Source organism: Panthera pardus, unplaced genomic scaffold (genome assembly GCF_024362965.1).
Source record: "Panthera pardus isolate Hobbes unplaced genomic scaffold, ASM2436296v1 HiC_scaffold_13, whole genome shotgun sequence".
Classification (NCBI taxonomy): domain Eukaryota; kingdom Metazoa; phylum Chordata; class Mammalia; order Carnivora; family Felidae; genus Panthera; species Panthera pardus.
Window position 1 is genome coordinate 71857104 of NW_026526688.1, and position 17594 is coordinate 71874697.

General features: G+C 37.1%; 1 protein-coding gene across 1 annotated transcript in view; it reads left to right on the top strand.

The window, feature by feature from the left end:
• Positions 1–17594, top strand: part of ASIC5 (acid sensing ion channel subunit family member 5) — a 29847-nt gene that overhangs the window by 7710 nt on the left and 4543 nt on the right. Inside the window, 10 exon segments of the mRNA XM_053900702.1 lie at positions 913–1014; positions 1265–1334; positions 1337–1405; positions 2844–2875; positions 3116–3209; positions 6014–6163; positions 7099–7246; positions 9751–9807; positions 12228–12268; positions 12270–12397. Coding sequence (XP_053756677.1) covers positions 913–1014; positions 1265–1334; positions 1337–1405; positions 2844–2875; positions 3116–3209; positions 6014–6163; positions 7099–7246; positions 9751–9807; positions 12228–12268; positions 12270–12397 — 891 coding nt within the window.

Consider the following 17594-nt stretch of genomic DNA (forward strand, 5'->3'; position numbering starts at 1 on the left):
CACAGTGAGAGGAAGAAATTGGCTAAGTCATCCCATTAAGTGGCTGTAACAATCAGGGCTCAATCAGAGAAAAAGAAGCCCTGTGAGTGACACAGAATAAGGGATTTATTCTGGGGATTAAGTCCACTACATGGACTTAATTTTAATTTACATGGACCAATTTTAATCCAGCTGGGCTTGAAGTCAGCAACATCAGCAGTCAGAAAGGAAAATAGATCTGAAGTGAAGGAAACAATCACAGACTAGAAATGCGTGTCTCTCTTTTTCACAAGCCCTGATCTTGGTAGTGTAGGAGACCTACAGGATAAGCTGGCACCTTCTTCAGGTTGTACTCTTTCTTGACCCAAGATCTGAAGAAGCTTAAGGAGGCCAGGGAGCTCCTGGCTGCTGTCCCACACCAACAAGTTGAGTCAGGAGATCTACAACAATGTGTGTACCAGACCAAAGCTCCGACCCTACGATGACCTCAGATTGTAACCAGATAAATCCAAGGAAGAAGATGTTGGAAAATAGTTCCAACATAAGCACATGGGCACGGCACAAAGCCACAACAATGACAGAGCTGGGATTTGAACTCAGGAAATCTAGCCCCTAAGTCTATATTCTTAGTGACCTCGCGTTCCTATTCTCTTCATGTTGCGTCTCGAAGATCCGTTAGGACGTATCCAGATCAATGTCTGAGAAGTATTCTAGGTAAATGAAACTGTATGTGCAAATACAAGGTAAATTGCAGGATGTGACAAAGACTTCTTAGGGATTCAATTTTGCTTGAATGTGTTCTGAATGAAGGAAAGCGTAGCAGATATGCCTGAGAAGTTGATAGGGGCCAGATGTTTGGCCCCTAGATAATGTGTCTACTACATAATAGAAAGTTTTTGCTCTTCTAAATATTGCCTTTATTTCTACTAATAGGTTCCAAACAGATGCTACAGCCAAATTTAGTATTATTTTTTTCTTACGGAATATTGTATCCAACGTCCTCTATCTTCAGGAAATCAGGTCCAATTATACTGGCTTTAAAGACGCTATTGGGGCGCCTGCGTGGCGCAGTCGGTTAAGCGTCCGACTTCAGCCAGGTCACGATCTCGCGGTCCGTGAGTTTGAGCCCCGCGTCAGGCTCTGGGCTGATGGCTCGGAGCCTGGAGCCTGTTTCCGATTCTGTGCCTCCCTCTCTCTCTGCCCCTCCCCCGTTCGTGCTCTGTCTCTCTCTGTCCCAAAAATAAATAAAAAACGTTGAAAAAAAAATTAAAAAAAAAAAAAAAAAAAAAAAAGACGCTATTGATTTTTTTGCAAGTTATCAAAACTTCAGCATTACGGAGTTTGTAAAAAAAAAAAAAATGGTCTTTATCTCAACAATAGCACTTTGTTGGAATGTGACTTTTTTGGAAAGCCATGTGGCCCACAGGTAATGGTTTGATATTTCTTCCAATATCATCAATATAACAAACTATAGCACAGTACTGCTTCACACTGAGATAATGTTTACTTTCGTGGGGAATCAACTGAAACTTGCTCAAAGATTGTGTTTAGTTAGTTGAGCATTATGACATCAGGGGTGTGGAATACACACGAGACGTATTTCTTTTCTTAAGTAGTTTAGATAAGAAAAGGTAGAAAACAGAAATCTTCGATTACCTTTATTGAAGGATAATCTTTCCAAAACAAAAAAAATTGTCACCCCAGGGGATATTTTAATTTTTCCCATTCTTCAGTAACTTATTCCAAGGTAGCATTTTTATTATCATTAAGGAGCCAACATTTAGTTTTTTTGGCTTGGGGGCTATAGAAAATGAGTAGGCACCAGCATTTGACTGTGAAAATTATGTATATTTCTCTGATCACTCATAACATCCTGTTTTTATCCTTTATAGGATTAATCTACACTTAAGATAAAGTTTCAGATATACCTGAAAACTATTAGCAAAGGCAATTTGACATCCTGTTTCTTGTATCAGCAATTCTGTAGCATGTGTTGTCAGGTGATTCCAAGTTAATTTCATAAATTCATGATTTGGGGACACAATTCTGTATCCTTTTGGTAGCCTTCTTTAGCACACAGAAAACAGGAAAAAAAAAAAAAAAGCCTGACAGACATCTGACAGAGATAAAGCCCTGCTGTACTCTTAATTTAGAGAAGTTCTTCTCTGTTGCTTGTTATTTACCAACCAACATATTTAAACTTGTCACCAAGAAATTTTATAGTAAACATGTATTAGGTCCTCTCTCTCTGTCTCATGACTCACATTGGCTTTTTCCCGTGTGAGTTCTCCCTCCCAGAGCCATGATGACTCCTGGCAACTCTAGCCTCTCATTATCATAGATTAATACTCCAGTATCCTCTTAATAATTCCATGGAAGACAGATTAGTTCTTCTTGCTTATTTACATATTAAAATGTCCCACCTAGATAATCACATACAAAAAAATAAAAACTATTATTGAGCACAAACCAGAGTCACCACATTATCTGTTCTTTCTGATCTTTATGCATTCTCATTTAGACATCTGATTTAAAAAAAAAAAAAAAGTTTGAGCAATTTAAACTTCAAAAGTGACCAAACTACCCAGCTGATTGTATTTTCTTTGGTTCATTTTCTTTTTTTTTTAAATTTTTTTTTAAAGTTTATTTATTTTTGAGACAGAGAGACAGAGCATGAACAGGGGAGGGGCAGAAAGAGAGGGAGACACAGAATCTGAAACGGGCCCCAAGCTCTGAGCTGTCAGCACAGAGCCTGACGCGGGGTTTGAACTCACAGATCGTGATATCATGACCTGAGCCGAAGTCGGACACTTAACCGACTGAGCCACCCAGGCGCCCCTATTTGGTTCATTTTCATATTGGAGGACTTTGCACATGTCTTCACTGAATATGGAAATTGTTTTACTTTTTTTTTTTTTAATTTTTTTTTTTAATGTTTTTTATTTATTTTTGAGACAGAGAGAGACAGAGCATGAACGGGGGAGGGGCAGAGAGAGAGGGAGACACAGAATCGGAAGCAGGCTCCAGGCTCTGAGCCATCAGCCCAGAGCCCGACGCGGGGCTCGAACTCACGGACCGCGAGATTGTGACCTGAGCTGAAGTCGTAAGCTTAACCGACTGAGCCACCCAGGCGCCCCTGTTTTACTTTTAATTATGGCAAAAATATCCGAGCAAGGAACAAAGTGAGTGTCTCTGGAAGAGGATTAAGCTTGCTCTTCAATTTCAATCAGGTACTGAATTTTCCTAAACCTAGCCAGGGCTCAAGACAAAAAAGAATGATCAAAAGACTTGATCAAAACATTTTGCCCCGTCATATTGTGCCCATGAATTGTATATTATTTCCATTTTTGATTATGTAGACTGGAGTCCCATGTATGCAAATATTGATCTCTAATATTAAAAATTCATAATTTAGAGGCTAACCTGGACATTTTTAGCTATACTACTGTCAGTTTTGTGACTCCAGAAACGTTTAAGCCACAAAATAAGGAAACCAGAGGTTTCTAAAGCACAATGTGTGTAGTTAATTTAAGATGACTTTATGTATTTTAAGAATATTTTTAGAAAGATTTTTATGTAAAGAAGGCAATATGTTTTGGAAAGAAGCCATGCACACGTATTTAACAAACCATGGAACATATAGTCTGAAGGATTATTTTAAAAATACTTGCTATGGAAAGAATTTTGTATAAATTGATTTTGCCTAAGCCTAGCTTCTGTAAATTGGTAATTGATCCAAAAAGTCTAAGTGTTTAAGCTTGAGAGGCAGATGTCCAGACACCTACGAAATTCAACAGACGTCAGCTTCAAGCGTACCTGGTGTAGCTCCCACCCAAGGTTAATCCTTAAGTTTTATCTTACACAGCTCTTTCTAGTATTACACATTTAGAGATAATCTACTTCATTATAGTGGTTTTATAAATGAGGATTCTGAAATGCTGATAAATTAAGAATCAGAAATCACACAATTAATGGCAAAGTTGAGAAATACATCTAGTTTCCCCAAATCCCATTGAATTATCCTATCTTCCAATCCAAGTGAATGGGGCCATTGGCTACTTTCAAAGAATTTTTCTTAAGGTATATTTCATAACTTCCTCTTGTATCTCATTCAAAATACTTTTTGCTCAACACAGTACTACACAGAATAATGCATGTATATATATTTGATCATATACTTATACTGTATTTGCTTGTACATATATTTGATTAATATTTCCAGGTGATTTCAGGGGAGCGTGGGTGGTTCCGTCTGTTGGGCGGCTGACTACCGCTCAGGTCATGATCTCGCGGTCTGTGAGTTTGAGCCCCGTGTTGGGCTCTGTGCTGACAGCTCAGAGCCTGGAGCCTGCTTCTGAATTTGTGTCTCCCTCTCTCTCTGCCCCTTTCCTGCTTGCTCTCTGTCTCTCTCTTTCAAAAATAATAAACAATAAAAAAATTAAAAAAAATACTTCTAGGTGATTTCAATACTGGCCATATGGTCAGTTCCAATATTACATTGTGGATTATACAAGCTAGAATTTCCCAAATATTTTTTTTTTAATTTTTTAACGTTTATTTATTTTTGAGACAGAGAGAGACAGAATATGAATGGGGGAGGGACAGAGAGAGAGGGAGACACAGAATGGGAAGCAGGCTCCAGGTTCTGAGCCATCAGCCCAAAGCCCGACGTGGGGCTCGAACTCACGGACCGCGAGATCGTGACCTGAGCCGAAGTCGGACGCTTAACCGACTGAGCCACCCAGGCGCCCCGAATTTCCCAAATATTTTTAGGATGCAATTGAAGTCTGCAGATGCAATGCAATATTCCATAAGTGAATGGCTCTTAAATACTTGTCCAGACTAGCCAACCGAGTATTTCTTAGAGTCCTAACAGACCCAGGAGGAATAGGGTCCTGAGTTACAAATGGAATATTAAGCACGTTCATTAAATGTAATTACATATACAATCGACCTATTCACAGGAAAAATCATCGTATCCCCAAGCCCATTCTTTCTCCTTATAACCTGAAATTACAACTACAGACAGTCTCTGACTTCACAATGTCTCCACTTGCAATTTTTCAGCTTTACAATGGTGCAAAGTGATACACATTCAGTCAAAGTCACACTTCGAAGTTTGAATTTGGACCTGTCCTTGGGCGAATGATATGTGGTGTGACAGTGTCTCATGATGCTGGGTGGCAGTAGCTCCCAGACAGCTACGCAATCACCAGCATAAATAACTGATATGCTTACAACCATTCTGCACCATCTGTTTCTCATGTTTAGTTCCATATTCTGTCAACTACATGAGATACTCAACATTTTATTATTAAAAAGAGCTTTGAGTTAATTATTTTGCCCAGCTGTGGACTAAAGTGAGTGCTCTAAGCATGTTTAAGGTAGGCGAGGCTAAACTATGATGCTCAGTAAGTTAGGAGTATTAAATGCATTTTTGATTTATGGTATTTTCACCTTACAATGGCTTTATCAGGATGTAATCTCATTGTACGTCAAGGAAGATCTTTAATAACAAAATCACAAGAAGTTTCTTCGTTTTTTTTCATCTGGCATAGGATTTATAGAAGAGCATGATGTTAAAGAAATAGTGTAAGTCTTCACTCTTAGGAGGAAATGAATTTCAATTTTAAAGAAGGCCAGAGATTTTAATTGCAAAGAGACGAAAGGAGCCAAATGATTTTCTAAAACCAATGAAGCGAAGAGAACAGCCAAGGAAGAAGCAACTAAAAGGCAACAAGGTGAAGAGAGGGCCTCCAGGAAATCAGATGATTAACAGTCATGATATGTACTGTGGCATTCATCTAAGGTAAAAAGTAATCTATGGAAACTCTTGACACCTTGACATGTGATTCAACCATGAAAAGTATCTTAGAGGTGTTTAATTTTCAGTTTTTATATAAAAATTGAACAGTGATATGAAATGGTTGATTTTAAGTAAGTCAAATGCTATCATGAGATAGTATAACTAATTCTTAAGCTTTTGTAGAATTGATATCAATTTGTAACTTGGGGAAATTGTTGTTTGTTTCAGGTGGAATTCACTTATGAACAAACCCTTGGTTTTGTTTATGCTGGAATCATCTTTGTTATCCATTCACCACAGAAGGTGCCCCAGATTGATGGTTTAGGCTTGTCATCACCTGTGGGAATGCATGCACAGGTAACAATCCGCCAAGTCAAGGTAAATAATATTCACAAGGTGTAGAGTCTGAGGGAATCAGGTAAGGTAATAAATGTATATACACATAAATAATACTTCCACTAGAAACCTTTTTCTGCCATGCTCTCAGAAGACCTCTGGAAATTCCAGAGTTTCATTTCAGATTCTTTCCCATTACTAGGAGGTAACTATTTAGCAAAAACAATGAATTCACATGTACAACATAAGTGAAAGCTGGGAAACCTGGTAAAATCAGCGTAATTTTAAATTCCATTAGAGATGGAAAGAATCAGTAAATATGAAGACACTCCTAAGTTGCTGAACTGTGCATTTTCTCAATGAGATGCTCTGGAAAGAAGAAAAATAAGTGGGAAGAGGAGGAATTTTGGAGTCAGACATGTCTGGCTGATTTCCATTGGCCAGCCTCTTGCTCTGCAATTTCCTTAATTAACTTCCTGAAATTCCATCTCCTTTCTCTGATAAAGATAATATTGTGTTTTCATGGTTATTATGAGGTTTACGTGAAATGACATAAAGAAAGCACTTACCCACTGCCTGGCATAAAATAAGTACTCAATAAAGGATTATTTGTGTGTGTATGATTTTGGTTCCTATTTTGTGGGTGGACTGATTAATATGCTAACATATTATTTCCATAAATGATACTATTTTTCTTATATGAGTTAATTTTTAGAGCAGTCTGTCTGATTTTATTAATTCACTACAGGTACAGAGCATTTGGGATATGTGTGAAAGGACCCCTGTTATATCTACCTTCAGGGATTTTCACGTTAATAGAGCAGGCAAAATAGGCAAATGTAGTCAATTAAAAAAAAAAAGAATCAAAGAGATCTGAGAAAAAAAGTAAAAATGTATATTAGCTTCTCTTCTTGGAATGGAGATGTATGGATTGACTCAGATAAACTTCCTGAGCTAGGTATTTATTTTATCTCAAGACAGTCCATCAAGAATACTCCTGGGGAGAATGCAACCCTAACATCAAGCTGCAGAATTTTAGTACCTACAGCACTTCTGGTTGCTTGAAGGAATGCATGGCTCAGCACATACAAGAGCAATGCGGATGTTTACCTTTTCTGCTTCCTGGTAAATAAAGAATGACAAATTTCCCTTATTTAATTTTTCCTACTTAATTTGAGTCACAGGAAATGAACGTATCAGAAAATTGTTTTCCATTCTTATGAAATTCTATGCCAGAAAAGTCATCCATTTAACAAATACAACCTCCACTGACAGATTTTAAATCCCGGAGTCATAGTGGAGATTTCTGGAAAAGAAAAGAAAATTGAACGAGGCCCCAATTCTTCTTTTGAGCATGTAAGTCTGGGTGCTCTTAAATATCTAAAACCGATCATCACAGTTTTCTCAGTTTGAAAGCAAAATTAGATCATCTATATAAATCTTAACCCCAAATATTTCATCATTGGGGAATTCTTTTCTTTCTGGTTAGAAAAACAACCGAGGCTCCCTTTGCATAGAATTTGGAACATTTCCAAAGTCATGGATATTGGAAGCAAGCCCCGAAGGATGCAGTAGGGCAGGGTGGATAAGAGCTAGACTCTGACCCAGGCTGTTCATTTCAGCTACACAATTTTTCCTCTATGTGACCTTCAACTAAACCTCTCTGTACCTCCTATAAGCTGGGAAGAATAATAATAGTATCCTAGCTCATGGGATTGTCATAAGGATGAAAGGAGCATGTAAGTAGCTTGAAACCCACCTGACACAGAATACACTCTATATAAACACTGGTTATTTTTATTCAGATTTGCCTCATCCCCCTTCTCCGGCAAATTTATAAAGAAGTGTAGAGTGCATTAAAGGCAATACCGGTTTGGCCCTTTAAATTTGCTGCTATGGCCCATCTCCCGCGCACGCGCGCGCACACACACACACACACACACACACACACACACACACACTGGATATACTACTAACTCTGCTCTTATTAACAATGGTTTCTACTTGGCAAACTTCTTAGGAATTTTGAGAATCATCACTTCCTTCTTTCGAGCATTCTGATCATTGGCCTCTGGCCCCTCAAAAACTGCCATTCTGTAAAACTGCTAATGCTGGATCTGATCCATCATTCCTAATTATCTTTCCAAAGTTTCTGGGGAAAAAAAAAATCTGAACTGATGGATGAACCATAATGTTTATAATTTTAAAATGTATTACTTCTTACAAGTCAGAAACTGGATTATAAATATGTAATTTTGTAAGTTAATTACAACTATGTAATTAGGAGCTAGACAAAGTGAAATATAAAATACGAAGCATGGCATTTGTGCAAACTTTTGCATATCCCACGTGCTTCCAAAATGGTATCTTATTTGGTTTGATCCTCACATATCCATCTACGTGAGAACATAGACGAGGACGTTAAAAATATAGAGACGTTAAATGAAGCAGCGAAAGTACCTCTACTAACAACTTGCAGAGCCAATCCCCAAAATCAGTTTTTCAGATATGGATTGTTTCCAAAACGTCATTGCTCTTTGCAATGAGAAAAACAGCATTTGAAGAAGCCCCGCATACTTTGGGAAAGACAGGCTTCTTTATCAATTTAATGATGAAAGTAGATTTATTTTTTGTATTTCTTTCATTTCCTTTACAAAGAGCACTTCCTCATAGTTAGCCAAATGTACCTGCAAATTATAAGTGGACAATCCCTTTTGGTTATTTTCAAGATCCTTGACTAAACATTGAGGCTAACCCCAGAGACCGCATGGGGTTACGGCAGTAGACAATTAGCGATGTTAAGGTGCAATGACTAACGTTTTAGAATCAGCCTGGAATTAATCCCAGCTCTGCTACATATTGATTTTACAATTTCTCGCAAGGTCCACAGCCAATGGTTAACAATATTAGTCCTTACCTGCCCCATACTACCGCTAGAAAGGCAACATACCAGGTGTGTCAGTGTGTATATGTATGTTTAAAGCACATGTAAGTATTGTAATTACAGGTAAGTTTAAAGCATATGTAAATATGGAAGTGTTCAGTCACTAAATCGTACACCGGAAACTAATATTACATTGCAGGTTAACTAACTGGAACTTAGATAAAAACTTTTTTTTTTTTAAAGAAAGTATACTGTATGCTATGCATCTTCCAATACCATAAAAAAAAATCAAACAATCAATCAATGCATAGAAGGAACAGGACAGAAGGTGAGCAAAATGAGCCAAGCCCAGCTCCCCTGCAACTGCTTGGACAAACCACTTTCTGGACCTTAGTTTCTTATTTATAACAATGATGATTCCCACATCACAGGATTAGTGTAGGGACAAATGAGATGATAAGTGTGAGAACAATTTTAAACTTCAAAGCTACGTTTTAAGACATTATCTCCACTTAAATGATTTTGCCTGATATAGATGGATGAAGAGAAACATGGAAATTAACAAAAACATTACTATTTTTCCTTTCAATGTATATTTACCTTAAGTATTAGCATGTTTTCATAGTTTGTTGTTGTTCTTGCTGTTTTGCAAACCACAAGATGGATGGATAAAATATATTTTTGTCATTATGTCACTTATTTCATGAAATGTAAAGTCTTTATGTTTAGATTTATTATTTTTAAGGAAATGGGATAGAGTGTGACCTACAAAAGTTTTACAACTGTGTTTCACCTACACTTGGTAAGTGGTTTAATTTATTTCTTTATTCTCACGATTTATATGACAATTGCTCAGAGTGATACAACACGTTAAACCATAGTATCGCTAGTCCTGAGATGAAACAGAATAGAGACTGTAAAGAGGAACTTTTTCAATGTTTTTAGAATTAGGAACAGTAGCTTATATAGACATAGACAGTAAAACAAAACAAAACCCTCTGAATTCAAGATGCACCTGAATTAAAGATATTCATTGACCTGGGCACCTGGGTGGCTCAGTGGGTTAAGTGTCAGACTTAAGCTCAGGTCATGATCTCACGGTGTGTGGGTTCAATCCCCATGTCAGGCTCTGTGCTGACAGCTCAGGGCCTGGAGCCTGCTTCAGATTCTCTGTCTCCCTCTCTCTGCCCTCCCTCCACTTGCATGCTCTCTCTCTCTCTTTCTCAAAAATAAATAGACATTAAAAAATTCTTATGAAAAACAGACATTCAGTGACAAAGTCACAGCAGAAAGCTTTGATTCTTATTTGTTTTCTTTAAAAAAAAAGTGTATTTATTTTGAGAGAGGGAGTATGAGCAGGGGAGAGGTAAGGAGAGAGATAGAGAATCCCAAGCAGGCTCTGTGCTGTCAGTCCAGAGCCCAACGTGGGGCTCTATCTCACGAATTGTGAGATCCTGACCTGAACTGAGATCAAGAGACAGATGCTTGACTGACGGAGCCACCCAGGCACCGCATGATTTTTATTTCCAAATTTTGTGTTTTTTCAATTTTATAGTTTTGTATAATCAAAATAGCCTTGCTTTTTTTTTTTTTCTTATTACATAAATAAAGCATGCTTGTTATGACTAGTTCCAACGTTACAGAACAGAGAAAAGTCTTGCGGAGATCAGTACAAGTTGCATCACTCTGAGAGTTATTATCATTATTTAGGTGACCATCCTCTCATTTATTCATTTCGTTATATACCGCATTATATGTAAATGCTTATATAAATTTTTATGCAAATGAGACCAATACCATACACGCCACCTTTACTGGGTACAACTTCTTTTTAAGCAATATTTTTTTACTTTCATATTATTTATCTTAACTCCAAACCAATGTTAATACTCTAGTATATTCTACTTTTATTTTTTTCCACATAAATAGGTTCATATTTATGATGGTAAATCATTGTTTTTTAAAATTAAAATAGAATAATATTCTATAAAACTTGCTGTTCTGTCCCATTGTGGAAATATCTCCAGGACACCAGGAATAGAATGAGAAGTTTCTTTTCCATTGTTGTAAAATAGTTCATGGAATGGATACGGGTAGAAGGAACCTGATGTATTTTTTAATATCTTTCAAGCTGAATATGCAGAAGTCAGATTATTGACCAGTGGAGTTAGGAGTTACATTGTCAAATTTCTTATGATTTCCTATCCCTGATGGAGGCTGGAGAGAAAGTTTGGGGAAATAAATCATGCATGCAGTCCTTCAGGGAGTGTGGAGTGATAATGGGTTACACAGAAAAATGTGTGCTTATGACAGCATGTGTGTGTGAGTGGATGTGTTTGTGTGAGTTGAAGGAAAGGATGGTGTTTATTACCAGAATAAAGAACTAGAGAAAGCAAGCAAAAGTCATGCCCTGAAGAAGTATCATACTTAGATTCCGGAGAAGAAACCCAAAGTTTGCCATTAATCAGGGAGTCTTGGTAAACAAAGCATTCACAAGAACAAAGAGTTTCGGTAGCAAAACTACAGGGAAGAACAAGAAAGGAATATTTACCCAGAGTGAGGAGCAGAGAGATTGGGTACCAGGATGTGGTCCAAAGGAAAGCTGGAGACAAATACCACCTCCTGCAGGGGATTTTTCAAGGATACATTTGCATCGATAGCTTGATTGCTCTACAGAAGTCAAGACAAGACAGAGGACAGAGAACCTCGGTGGTTGAGTAAGAAGTCACTAGGTCCACAGCTACAAGATAATCTGAACACCCAGCCATGTATTTTACGCTGTTAGAACTTGAGATAAACCGCAGGATAAGTTTACTTTAAACCTGAGTCATTGGCTTTCAGGATTATATTTCAAAGTTCCTCTCAAAGTGATATAAGGTCACACAAACAACTTTCCATCTTTCTCCTGTCCAAATGCATACTATTTTATGGAGATAAACCCAAAGAATTTCTAGAAAAAACTTCTCATTTCTCACAAAGGTCAGAAGCCAGTGACTCAATGAATTTAAAAGATAATAATTCCTATGTTTCATATTCTTTCTCCTTCGCTGTATTTATGTTAAAATATAAAATATAAACACCATTTGTTAAGACAGTGATGATAGAAATTGTTAACCACGTTTTTAGCATTGAAAATCAAATGATAAAATTTTAAAAAACTCTTTCCTCCCAACTGTGAAATGATCCCCTTTTCTCAATATCCTGTCCTGATTTTCATTTCAGACTACATTAAAGTTAAGGAATCATGTACAATGGGAAAACATAAATTCTAGCTGCCCTGTTCCTTGTGAAGAAACAGAATACTCTGCTACTATTTCTTATTCTACTTTTCCAAGTCAAAAACCTTTGAAATATCTTTCCAAGAAGTTAAATCAAAGTCAGGAATATATCAGGTAATCTTTTTTAGTCTTGTAAATTCCTTGAAATCAGCACGAATATTTTGTTTACTCAAAACTCTTAAAGGCCAAGAAAACAAAATTCTGATCAATCAAAGGAGGCAAAGACTTATGTCACTCAATTAACAATGAAAACCTAGAATTTTAAAAGTACATAAGGTCATGCCCTTGAATCCTTTAATTGTGTGAAAACTAAAATGAGGCCTGCTTGAGTAATTTGCTCATGATCTCACCCTTGTTGACCCAACTGGAGAAAATAATAGTACTGACTAATATTAGTTGATGCTTTAAAGTATGAAAACCTCCAGGACACCTGGGTGGCTCGGTCAGTTGGGTGTCCGACTTCGACTCAGGTCATGATCTCACGATTTGTGAGTTCAAGCCCTGCATCAGGCTCTGTTCTGACAGCTCAGAGCCTGGATCCTGCTTTAGATTCTGTGTCTCCTGCTCTTTCTGCCCCTTCCCTGCTCACTCTCTGTCTCTCTCTGTCTCAAAAATAAATAAACGTTAAAAAAATTAAAGTGTGAAAACTCCTTACCTGCATATCACATAGTTTGTTTTAATAACTGTAAGGTTGATGGAACACAAATTATTGTTCTCATTTTACAGGTAAGGAAACTGAAGCACACTGTATCTCATGTAAATGTCCTATAAAGGTAGTCAGTGGCACAGAAAGAACTTATGCCCAAGACTTATGACCACAGATTCCTTGTATTTTTCCATAAAGATATATACTTCCAAGTTTCATTAACTGAGGATTAAATTAGGTCTCTTTCTGCTACACCATTAGAAATTGCAAGTCAAACTTCATGGAGAACTCTTTTAAAATCAGGGAGCAGCCTTAACATTTCTCTTTGTTTCGTGTTTATATTTTTAAGTTGAGCACCTGAAACAGCAATATAGTACATTGGTGTTTGCAATTTCATTTAATATAATTAAAATATATTAACTAATTAAAAGCTGATTTACTTTTGCACAGCCGGGTATCTAACGGTAAAAGCATGTTTTGAATCCAGTGCTATCCTGGTATTTATTTTAATGAAATAAATAAAATACTCTCCCCATGTAAATACCCAAACAATAAAGTGATCTTTAAAAATCAGAAAGCGGGGCAACTGGCTGGCTGGGTCGATTAAGGGTCTGACTTCGGCTCAAGTCATGATCTCACAGTTTGTGGGCTTGAGCCCCACATCAGGCTCTATGGTGACAGCTCAGAGCCTGGAGCCTGCTTCGGATTCTGTGTCTCTCTCCCTCTCTGCCCCTCCCCCGCTCACGCTCGCTCGCTCTCTCTCTCTCTATCTCTCTCTCAGAAATTAAATAGAAACATTTAAGACATTTTTAAATCAGAAAGAGAAAGTACTTTCATCAAGACAGGGTTCATAAGGTATGATTTCAAATACTTAGCAGATAAGAAGAAGAAAAGGCTAGAAAATTTGCAATGATCTCTGTTAATGGTTTTGTATCCAGTACAGATGTCTCTTTGTATTCCATTTTAATATGTGAAAGTGATTTATATATGGTATTATTTCTGTTATACTAAAATATGACCAAGAAGAGTACTTTGTGTGACTTTTGGCTGCTAGAGATCTCCCGAGTTTCATCACTATTTAATATGCAAAGAATGTAGGCATGATTTTGGAGACATATCGGTGAATCAAAAAAGAACCCATGTATAACGAAGATGATCCTAGAGAACATTGAGAGGTTTTTTTCCCTAAAACTTAGATTATTATAAATTTCTTTCCAATTAATCTTATCACACAATGGATATGTGAGGACCTCACATGGCTGTGAAGAGTTGAGGCCATTACTGTGAGGAATAGGGCGAGTCGCTGAACTGAGGCAGCGGAATGCAGGGTGTCCAAATCATAGATGGAGCTGGTGGTTAAAAACCACACATATAATTAGGAAACTGGCTTGGGCACAGGTACCAGAAATCAAAGAGTAATAAATCAGAAAACACAAATGCCAGGAGAGCAGATGTGAAATCTTAGCCACGGTAAGATTTGAAACAAAGCAACTTCCAACATACATGAAGACTTGTCTGTGTTTCTTCCGTGCACACAGCCAACCTCAGACTATGACCAATCTAGGGCCTCATGTGGCAGCTGCCAAACCCCATTAGAAAGATGATAGGAAGCTTAGCTTGACTAAGGTAGGCAGTTTGCAAGTGAAGATAAATTTATTGAAGATAAAGATAAATTTTGGCTGAATCTAGGCCAATTCCATTAGCAAAACAAATGAAATTTGTGAATTGTTCTGTTTTAATTTGACAATTTTTCAAGTAAAAATTGTATGAAATTGTTTGTTTTATGCAAAACTAATTCATTTCCCTTAATACAGCACTCGTACTCAAGCAACTGGAAGTCCTTATTTAGTGTTTTGTAAACGCAATATACTCTCGATTTTTATGTTGATCTCCTTACTGTTATTAAAATCCAAATATGTTATAGTTGTGCCTCCCCGACACAAACAAATATTCTTGGACTTAAATCCCAAACAATTTCATTATCTTCATGAAGCATAGATTCAATGAGAGCCAAATTACTAGGCAAGCAAGGCACATGCCTGCAAGAAGTAGAATAAATGTCACACTATTTTGTAAGGGATGAATTTATCTTCTCTCAAAAACACAGATGGATAATGATTGGAAACAGTTATGAGGTTTGTGCTTAGGAAATTAAACAATATTATCAGTGTACATGCAAATTAAGAGCACAATGGAGAGCAAAAAGATTGCAGTATTGCTAAAATTACTGGACTTCCAAGACTTTATTATTTTCTTCACTTTGGCAGCTGTTTTATTATTTGTAAATATGGCAGTACCTCCTGATTATCAACTTAAATAAAATACATTCTCCTGTCACCCTGGGTTAAACCAGTGGAAATTAAGTAAACATATTAATGATATATTTTGAAGTAAGTGTACTTAGGAATATTGATTTCTAACTGTGAACAATTAGGAGAGTGATTTACAGCCATGTTCCTTAGATATATGAGAAAACACCACGTAATTCCAAGAAACATTGCTAATAGGACTCATTCTTATTGTTGCCATCTGAAAAATCGTCAGGTGGTTGGTTTCCACCTCAGCTTATAAACAGACAGGTTAATATCTACCCCTTCCTTCATTGGTTTCATCTTCAATTTGTTCCTTATTTCTTCATTTTACAAATATGTACTGAGCACCTACTCTGTGTCAGGATATGAGGTGTTCTAGGCATTAAGTTTACCTCACTGAACAAAAGACAAAAACCCTGACTTGTTGCACTTATTCCCACTGGGGTGAAGATGAACAATAAATATATATAGTCATATCAGATGGTGCTAAGTGCTGTGGAGAGAAAGGAAGCAGAAAAAGGGCCCAAGGAAGCCAGAGTCAGGAAGAGTTGTTCTTAGGGTTGAGGATTGAAATAAAGTAAGATCTTCCTGAGAAGGTGGCAGTTGAGCAAAGATCTAAAGCAGTGGTTCTCGAACTTTTTGATCTCAAGGTCCCTTTGCATTCTTAGAAGTTACTGAAGAGTCCAATGAGCTTTTATTTGTGTGAGTTGTATAAATATTTGTCATATTGAAAATTTAAACTATAAAAATGTTATTTATTAATTCATTTGAAACAGTAATAATAAATTACTCTATGGCAACATTAGCTAAAAGATTTTTATAAACAATAACTATTTTCAGAAATATATAATTTAGGAAGAAGAGTAGTATTGTTTTAGAATATTGTAAATTTCTTCAGTCTCTAGCTTAATAGAAGCCAGCTAGATTTTCATTTTTGCATTTAATCTGTTGGTTTATGTTACTTTGGTTGATGACTGTGAAGAAAACCTTAGGTCAAACAGATATGTAGTTGGGAAAGACAGGCATATTTTAATAGCTTTTGGGGATATGTGACACTTTTCTTTGATAACACATCAGAGCTCAACAAGTGAAGTTTCTTACATGTTCATTATAATATGCATCTTGTGGTTGCCCCATGGGGAGTGGAATTAACTCTCTACTCAAAATCTGATTTGGATGTTGGGACCCATGATGTCACACTCGCCTCAAGGGAGTATGAAAAAATTCATAGTCATATAATGAGACTTTCTGGGAAGTCCCTGGGGTCTCCCAAGCAGATCCTCTGTTGGCTTGAGAGAACAAGGAGAGGCAGCCACCTTTGCCTTGCAATGTGGTTATGAATTCAGACTTGGCTTAGAAATCCCAAGGGTTTGAACTTTCCCAGTTACCAAAGGAGAAAGTGCATGGGCTTTCCTATCAGTTTATCTCTTATGGGATTGGAAGAGGCAAGGATGGCACTGGAAAGCTGCCATTTGAAAGTCGTGATATATCAACACATCTCAATGAAGTTTTTGTACTTAAATATATTAATATCTCTTGGTCTTGTACTTTCAATGGATCTTTCATCCACGAATGATTTTGAACATTATTTCTTGGTCATTAGAAAACTTCTAGGGGCGCCTGGGTGGCTCAGTTAGTGAAGCATCAGAGTCTTGATTTCAGCTCAGGTCATGATCTCACAGTTCGTGGGATCGAGCCCCTCATTGGGCACCATGCTGACAGCACAGGGCCTACTTGGGATGCTGTCTCTTCCTCTTTCTCTGTCCCTTTCCTGCTCATGCTCTCTCTCTCTCTCTCTCTCTCAAAATAAATAAGCATTAAAAAAAAAGAAAAAATTCTCTGAGTTGTGCAGATCTTCCAAATATTGATCCATTTTATTATATAATATATATTTCATTTTAATATCATTATTTATCAAAAAGTCTTTAAAAATTGGGGAGTTGTCAAGCTCATCATAGCAGACACAAATTCTCCAAAATTCTGTCACATTAAAACCTAAGCTCAAAATTTATATTATTATTTTCTATTAATTTTTTTAATGTTTATTTATCTTTGAGAGAGAAGGTGCATGGGGGAGGGGCCAAGAGGGAGGGAGTCACAGAATCTGAAGCAAGCTCCAAGCTGTCAGCGCAGGGCCTGACATGGGGCTCAAACCCACAAGCTGTGAAACATGACCTGAGCCGAAGTTGGATGCTTAACTGAGCCACCCAGGTGCCCCTCGAAATTTATTATTAACTACAAATCTTATCAGCTATTGAAGCAACAAGTCATTGTGTTCATTTCTGTGACAATGTCCACCAAATATCATAGTCTGAATAACCATAGTTTGCCAGTTTGCTAGCTTCCTTGAAAT